General features: G+C 50.7%; 1 protein-coding gene across 1 annotated transcript; it reads right to left on the bottom strand.

Moving 5' to 3' along the window:
* Positions 1–5,769: 5,769 nt before the first annotated feature.
* On the bottom strand, positions 5,770–8,872 carry RCHY1 (ring finger and CHY zinc finger domain containing 1, E3 ubiquitin protein ligase; the record flags this gene model as incomplete). The annotated part of the gene is made up of 6 exons (XM_008949184.1): positions 5,770–5,898; positions 6,873–6,993; positions 7,251–7,277; positions 7,627–7,685; positions 7,782–7,826; positions 8,792–8,872. Coding segments are annotated over 6 exons (462 nt in total), but the record flags the coding sequence as incomplete, so codon positions are not given.
* Between the last annotated feature and the right edge of the window lie 8 nt (positions 8,873–8,880).

The following is an 8,880-nucleotide window of genomic DNA, read 5'->3' as shown; positions in this document are numbered from 1 at the left end:
ATCACCAAATTTGCTTCCAAAGCCTGTTTAGCACACGCTGATGGCAGATGTCTTCAGGTGCCACTCCTGTTCAAAGGTCATTTCTCAAGCAATGGAGAGGCAGCTCTCATGTGAACTCTCATGGCTCACAACTACTTCCAGTACAACCGCTTGGCCTTCAGCCCATCCAGTTTATCTGCCAGGATGCTCTAGAAAGATCCATGCATTTTATTTATCAGCCAAGAGCAGCCTCAGGCACCCAACATGAGCTAAGACCCAGCTGGGAAAGTCTTCTGCTCCCCCTTGCCCCACCACACCCAGGGCAGGGTGAAGGTTTGAGCTTTGGCAAGCAAACAGCAGCTCTGCCTGGGTCAAGGGACACAACTAAGAGCCATCAGCCTCTGGTGGGACGTCACCCTTGGGTAAGCAACCTCCCAAGGGCATGCTGGAGCCCACCCTCCATCCTGCCACCTCCACCACTCCCAAAGGGCACTGTCACTTGCCAGCAGCTACCAGCAGCCAGGAGCTCCAGGCGTTGAATTCCTTACTCTTGTTTTGCCAACAAAGCCACTTGCAAGCCCAACCAGAAAAACAGATGTTGAACCATTTCTCACAAGTCTTCACATAATCTGTTATTTTGCAATTATTTCACAGGTTTAGAACTTATTTTTTAACACAGAGCATCCAAAATTCTTCCATCCACCTGTATTACAAGGACCTGGACTTGCACCTCCATCAGCCCTAAGAGGACTCCTAGTCCTCCAAAGCTGTAGGAGATGAGTGAGAGAAGGAAAGGGGGGGCCCCCAGCACCCCAGGGTCCCTCTGAGGCTCTTCTCCAGCCTCCATCACCCAGACTGGAGCCAGCTCCTTGCAAAAGATACAGCAAACTGTTCAGGTGTCAGAGAGCAATTATTTAATGACAGTGCAAAGTGAAAAGTCCCACATGCAAACTTCCCCCTCAAGCCCAACGGGGACCATGAAGGAGAAGAAGCAGGGAAATCACCCCATTTCCAGCGTGGAGGTCCCAGCACGCCCCTGGGCTAAGCCAGCCCTGCTTGGAGCTGGAGAGCCAGATGCTGTGCTAGCCCGCCGAGTTATAAATAGCCCGACGTGACGAGCCTCTCTCTAATTGCGTTCCTTCCACTTGGAAGGACAAGAACCAGATGGTTTCTCTGCAGCCAGGCAGGGCAAGACACCAGCCTCGGTCCTGGGAGAAGTCAGGGCTGTTCTGCTGCAGGACAGGGGTTTTTAAGCATGCCCAAGCAAGGAGGAGCTTGTGCAGCTTCAAGGAAGGGTCTTCTGCCACTCAAGAGGTGGAGGCCAGCAGCCAAGCACTCCCTGCCTTTCACTGAGCCCTCCTGGGCATGCAGATGGAAACCACATGGTGCTGCTACTGCTTCAGCAGAGCTTAGGGTTGAGTTTCACAGCCAGTGCCACCAGCTCAGCATCTGCCAGCTCTAGGGTACCAGCCCAGCATCCTTCCAGCTCCAGCCTTGCGCCCAAACACCCATCCCCGGGCACAGACCCAGCTTGAGAAGAGTCCGGGGGGTGGAAGGCTGAACCAGAGTCATTAAACCTATCCTTCCAGCCCAAAGTTGGGGATCCCTTCCCCACTGCTCCCAAACCATCACCCTGCACCTTCCTGGGGGGCTGGAGGGCTCTGCTGAGCCCCTCGGTCCTGCGTCGCCACGCTCATTGGCTTAAGGAGTCCCTCTCCTGAGGTCTGCATACTTGGGCAGGCCCTGGCTTTATGAATAGCTCTGCTGACCCTGCTTGTGCCTGGGGAACACGGCGTTTCCCACACAAGGAAGGCAGCAATCATCCCATCTGCTCCTGGTTGTACCCTGCGCTGAGAAGCAAGGCTCCATTGCAGGTGGCAGGCAGCAGTGGGAGCTCCTGGTGGCCAAGCCACCGCATGGCCTCCATCCCTGGGCCACCGTGCCACTCTGATCCAAGCATCCTTCCCGCTCCCGGCAGCTTGGCCACATCAACCTCTGGCAGCACGAGGTAGGACGGAGGGGGTGGCACGGTGCCCACCCCCGGGAAGCTCCCAAGGTCAAACCATGTCCCTCCCCTTGATGCCACCTCACAGCATGGATGGAAGGCAGCACCAGCTCTCCCGTATACAAACCATGGGTCTGGCTGTCCCACAGCCTACCTAGCATTGCCCCTGCAGAGGCTGAGCAGGCCCTACTGCTCCACAGAGGAGGAGGGGTCAGGATGCAGAGGACCAGCCTCCCCATATGCACCAGTCCCTGGGAGGATGGGACTGAACACCAGGGCCATGGGAATGAAGCCCACTTTGCACAACGCCACTGCTCACGTGAGGATTCTCCTCACCACCCCAAGGAGACTATACCCAGCATCTCCACAGGACAGGGCAGCAAAGCTCCATGCAGCACCTTCCAGCCCCAAGAGCTTGCCCATCTTTATCACCTTTCATTTTCCTGCTGCTCAGTGGGATTTATTTCCCAGGCAAAGGGAGTTAAGGGCTTGGTGCCAAGCTAAAGCCACACTACAGCGTTTCAGCTGGTGGCACTGGGTTCCCCAGCTGCCTCCCTCACTTTGCAGAGGTAAATACCAAAAGCAGGAGAGCAAAAGCTCAAAATCAGCCAGATCCCACCCCCAAGATCATTTTCCTTCCCAAGCCAATACAAAAAAGTCCAGCTGGGGGCCGAGTCCAGCTGCTCTTCCAAAGCCCAGCTCAGCTAAGGGTTTTCTTTTAGCCTCCTCTTGTGGTGGGAACCCACATAGGAATATTTCCAGCTGGGATCCCATCACCTTATCATTTAGCATCAAATGGGCTCGGCTGTGGCCTGGACCAGCACGGTTTTACAATTAACAACAGTCAAAGGCTACTCTGCTGCTGAGTTTGCCAAAGCTGGCTTCCCCTCTGCACCACCATGTTATTTCTTGGCTAAATGGACCGATGGTATTTTTGCAGGAAAAAGATAAACACAAAAAACCCCAAACCTACATCACAAAGATGAAACTATTTGCTGATAATGAGCAGAACGCTCTGGAAGCGACAGCTGAAAGATGAACAGAAATTCCACCTCCATCTTGGGGGCCTAATCTTTGTCCTGCTTCTGGGCAGTCAGAGCCACCATGCCAGGTTGCTGGGAGTCTCACAGTGCTGGAATGGTCTGGGCAGCCGTAGCCTCCAGCAAGACCCAGTGCAGCAGCAGTGGTGGTGATGGTGGTAGGATGTGCTCTGCTGGCAGCAGGCACCCAAATTCCTCTGCACGCCCAGAGCTGCTGCTTCCCATCCATTAAAAAAGTCTTCTTCACAATCCCATTGCCCGAGCTGGGTGTCTCCCTACACAGCCACAACGCTCCAAGACGACAGCTCCTCCAGACTGCTATGAGCCTCGATGGACCTCAGGGCTTACCTGGGAGTAGGTTTCCATCCAGGGATGGTAGCGAAGCCACCAGGCGACAGCACACATTTGGAGGGTGCTCCAAAGCAGCAAGGAATCTTGCTGGCAGCTTCAGTGGAGGAACCAAAAGCATCATCCACAACCAAGAGGAGAGTCCTTCTTACCATCTACAGGAGCTTAAAGCCAAGCAGAAATGTCAGCACCATGGCAACACCTCTCTGAATATGCCTGTAGCAGCAGGGACTCAGTCCCATTGTCAAACCAGCCCCTTCCCTGGGCCCTATACCCTCAGAGAGACATTGCCCAAGATGTCCAACCCCAAAGCCCACTTGAGTCAAGATGGGGAAGATAACAAGGGGCCAAGTCACGCTCCTGCACTTTTGACTTCTGAAGACAGCAGCCCCCAGGGGGAAACCACCACTTGGTACCCAGGACAGCCTGTAACCCCCCATCTCCAAAACCCACCTTTTGCCTAGAACCCCCAAAAGCAGGGATATGTGCCAGCACAGCCAAGGAAGCCTCACCTCCTCCTTCACCAAATGCCCTGCTTCCCCAGGGCAGTTCTGAGGGCATTTATGGGCTCTGGATGAGCTGATGCAGCCCACCTGGCCCCACACATGGTTCCCCACCATGGGACTCCTCCAAACTGCCCCAGAGGGTGGAGAAAAACAGTGCAGGTAGCTACAACTGACTGTACCTCCTGTATTATAGTTTGGAGTGGGGGGAGGGGGCAGGTTTGGGGTGGCAAAGCAGAGACATGACCTGGGGCCTAAAGAAACTGGGTTTTGGGGAACTACTCTGCTCCTGGTGCAGCTTGCTGGGGTGACACAAACCACTCTGGTTTCACTTTTCACGGGGCCTCTCCTCCAGCTTGTCCACAAAACACCTCTGGGAAGGAGTAAGGAGACCCCAAAGTAGTCTGGCTCCATCATCTCTCCCCAAGAACTGATGTGGATGGCAGGGAGAGCCCCTTGTGTCCAGCCCCTGCACAGCTTGGACTCACTCCAGCTCACCTCAGTAGCAGGGAGTCCAGACTGGGGCCGGTCCCCACTGCACCACGCCAAGTCACTGCAGAAATATGGAAATTCAGACCACAACTTCCATCAGAGAGATCCAGAGGTCACACATCCAGACATCCAACCCTCCTTCTTCAGCACTGAATCATCACTTAAACTGGGCCAGGAATTTCCAGAAAGCACATGGGTAGGAGAGCACATCACATGTGACATCATCATCATCATCCGTTTATTTAACAGAGACATTATTTTACATTTATTTATAGCAGGGAGAAAAAGTGCTTTAGAAAAAGATACTCCAGTAAAGGCAAGCTGCAGTGACAGGATCATCTCCATCCTGGTGTTCCCTACAGAAATGGGCACAGTCAGGTGAAGAAGAAAAGCTGCTGGTTTGCAGTAGAGCAAGTTAAACAACAAAAAAAAAAAGTAGTTGTAGAGTGAAGAGTAACTGGGTTGTTTTAATATTTTATTTCATTACTGGAATCTGCATGTACGGAAACTCTCCCAAACTAAGACACAAACCCTGGGCAGGATATTCCATGAAGAAGGGTGGGAAGGTGTGTTGGGTTGTGTTTTGGCTTTTTTTCTTTTTTAAAAGCACTCCTCCAGCCTCTCCCCTCAATGAAATCAGGTACTCTTAAAAAAAAAAAAAAAAACCAACAACAACAAAAAAAAAAAGCCACAAAAACTTGGTCCCTGCACTGCTGGAGTGCGACTTCAGCAGCATCTCCAGCTCAGCCCCACATCAATCCTGACAAGACAAGTTTTTGCTTCCCTCAGCACATTCTACCACCAAAACATCAAGCTATGGATGGGGCTAAAAACCCTACAACACCTTGGCCTTCAAATGAAGCAAAAATGAGGCAGAAATGGGAGAGAAGCTGCATTTTTTGGGCCGTTCATTGCACGTACACAGGCTGGCCCTGTTTCAAGGGGAAATCTGCAGGCATCTGTCAACAAATCAAGCTGAGGGATGAGATTTCTGCAAGCTCACCCTCCGCAGCCACTCATGCCGAGGCCCGAGAGTAAACACGGTGTTGAAAAGGAACAAAACGTACTCGTGGGAGACTTTGTGGATGTCAGCTTGATGTGAAAAGGCCGCTCTCAAAGCTACCAATTTTCCCCAGCAGCTGTGCCCAGAATAGCTGCACCTCCACCTCCTGTCGTGCTCACAACCTCCAGCTGCCCCAAAACATCTTCTGCTGTGTCAGCTGTGTATCCTCTCTCACTCTGCATCTCCTAAGTTATTTCTCTAGGCACCAGCACGAAATAAATCTTGCAACTATTTCACTGGGGCCATGACAGCTTTTCCTGGCAAGTGCTGGGGTTTCTTTAAAGGCAGTCTCTCCCCTGGAGCAGCGTCCCTCGCCCAGCCCAGCGCGGCGTGCCTGGGTCACTGCTCCTCCAGGGGCAGCCGGCACCGCCCGTCCTGCGCCGTGTTGTACGAGTCACAGTTTGTGCACTTCATGCCCAGGAGATGGAACTGCACCGTGGAGCGGGCGTTGCAGTCGTTGCAAAGGATCTGCACATGGAGACACGAGAGAGAGAGGCCTCAGCACCAGCAGGATGCTTGGCAAGATGCTGCAGCCAGGCTTCCAATGGCCACAGGGCTGGTCTGCCATCAGGGGACAAGGCATAAAGCACCTTCCTTCTATAGAGAGCACTCGTTTTCCATTTGTAACTGCTCCAATCACGCTGTGTAATCACAGAGCATTTACTTCTCATATGACTCCTTGCCTAAGTCATGGATATGCAGACTCTGGCTGCTCCTCTTGATGTGGGAAACCACCACAGAAACCCTCAAGTGAACTTAACAGCACAGTAACAGCAGTTAGTGACAGTGGCCAGACTATGTGCAAGACAGGCTAGAGAGAGTTCTTGAAACGAGCACTAAAAGAAATTTTTTTCCAAATATCCTGACTCCAAGAATTGGTAGGAGGGGTCATCTAAACCAGAACAGATCCAGCTAAATCATTAATGACCACTGCTGTTTAGTTCAGCGTTACCTGCAGACAGCAACTGGTCCCACAGCTCTGAGGTAACATACAGAAACATTCAGAGAACCTAAGTCTCTGCGAGCTCATCGTGCACAAATTAAGAGCTGTGTATTTTTGCAGAACCCCCACCACATTTCATCTGGAACATGAAGCTCAAGCTGTTAAAAACCCCAAAGTTCCTGCTTTTTGCTATGACAGCACCTATCATTCCCAGAGAAAGTGGGATACTTCCAAAGACCAAGTCATTTCTCTGCTGTGTGATACTACATCACCAAAAGGTTGAGGCTTTGAGTTGGGTGGGGTTTTTTGGAGTGCAGATGAAGGGTGCTTTTCTTTTTTTTTTTTTCTGAGTCTATCTATGTGTGTGAGAATACAGACACTTCTTCATCATTCCCCAACAGTCAGGTTGTCCAGGACAGGTTCCTAGTGCCCTCTACTGCCAGTTATGCAAAAGGACAGATCTTCCAAGATCAGGTACACCGGTGCAGGTGTCTCTTACCTCCACCATCATGTTCTGATACTCCGTGGGCATGGGAGTCTGCGCCACCTCGTCATCCAGCTGGCGCCAGTACCGCGTCATGTCTAAAGCCGAGTGCATGCACAAAGGGCACCTGTAACCTCTGGCAGAAAGGGGGGGGGAAAGTCTAAGTCAGAAGATGAAGCAAGTCCACCCAAAATGACAAGTTTTGTATCGTACCAGTCAAAGAGAAACACCAGGAAATTCTTGCTAACACAACTGGAAATTAAAAGCCCCTCTTCCCTTTAGGAGGTGGTTTCAAGTTATTTGGTACAGGACTGGCATTGTCATCTTTGCCTCTTGAAGGTGTCTGTTTGGACTACAGCAGTATTAAGAGAAGAGACATTTAGAACTACTTACTCCTTCAGCATGTCCTCATAACACGTTCTGAAAAGAAAACACAGAGAAGTTCAGTAGGAAGAATGCAGTTACTGCCTGGTAACGCATTTGGACCGAAGGAAGGGGAAGCGGCGCACAGCCATCCCCAAACCAGAGGTGAAAAAATACCCCACGGGAGAAGAAAGCTTCCCACCAAATTCACCGGGTGCTTAGGCAAAAATCCAGAGACAAAGCACATCTGATTCCATTCTAAGGTGTTCTAACCTGACACAAAGGAACAGAGTCAACCCTGTGACAAAGATTGTGTGGTTCAAGTGCAAACATGGAGCGGGACACATCACATGCTAGGTTTCTGACAGAGAGGAGCTGAAGAAAGATTCAGTCTGCCATGCTCTACCTGTGGAGGAGGTGACCGCACGGCAGAACGTGAGCTCCAACACGAGACGTATGAATATCCTATTTCGGGGCAAATAAGAAAACAAGAACATTAATTCAAATGCAGTCAGAAGTAGAGCTACACACAAACCCAAGAGATGAAAAGAAGCAACTCACCTCTAAACATATGGGACAGTCCTGCCTGGAGACATTTTCAATACACTTTGCAAAAAAAAACAACAAAGTTATCCTACTGGATGGGTATCTTTCTATATTTCCATAAGAAAAGATGTATGAAATGTTACTGTTCAGATTTTGAAGTTCTGACAATTAACGGGTGGCTTAGTATATGAAAAAACAAACAGCTGGAAAATGGACAAAAGAAAAGGGCTCCTAGACCTCCCTCCCCTAGAGGCAGGCAGCCCAGCTTTCCCTATACTGCAGCTGGAACAGGAACTCAAACTTACACACAATCAACAGCTCCTTCTGAAAGAAGAGGAGACTGAGATGTTTATTGTCTAAAGCTTCAGTGCCAGCAAAGCCAGCCAGAAGTGCTCTGTGTTGCTGTTAGGGGCACTTAGAGAAAGAGAACCTGATGCTCCTCTTGTCTGTGTGGCCTTGGATGGAGCCAAGGCACTATCAGCTTTCATTTTTAAGGTGTTTTGGTTTGTTTAGTTGTTTTTTTTTCAAAGACATAGAGTTAGCTGATGCATTCTTATAACCTCCAGGCCTATCACAAAGATGGGGACAGGATTTTTAGCAGGCCTTGCTGCAACAGGACAAGGGGTGATGGTTTTAAACTAAAAAAGGGGAGATTTAGACTAGATGGAAGACATTTTTTACACTGAGGGTGGTGAGACCCTGGCCCAGGTTGCCCAGTGAGGTGGTCAATGCCCCATCCCTACAGACATCTGAGGTCAGGTTGGAGGGGCCCTGCGCAACCTGCTCTAGTTAGATGTCCCTGCTCAGTGCAAGGGGGTTGGACTAGATAGCCTTTAAAGGTTCATTCAACACATGCCATGATTCTGTATTAATAAACAGTGTTGGGCCCAGCACTGATCCCCAGGGGACCCCACTTGTGACTGGCTGAAAAGAAGCGTTCAGCACCCTCTGGTAAATCAGCCAGTTCCCCGACCTTGTCTAGACTGTAACACAGCAGTTTCTCCAGGCAGAGGCTGTATTTTTACCTTGTGCTTTCCACGGAGACTCAAGCTGAGGCATAAATTGCATTTGGAACAGTGGAAAAAATCCTCCTTGGGCCCGATCCTGGGGAGAA

This window comes from Merops nubicus, unplaced genomic scaffold, assembly GCF_000691845.1.
Source record: "Merops nubicus isolate BGI_N331 unplaced genomic scaffold, ASM69184v1 scaffold29001, whole genome shotgun sequence".
Lineage (NCBI taxonomy): Eukaryota > Metazoa > Chordata > Aves > Coraciiformes > Meropidae > Merops > Merops nubicus.
The sequence above is the reverse complement of the archived record's forward strand: the minus strand, read 5'-3'. Positions and strand labels throughout refer to the sequence as shown.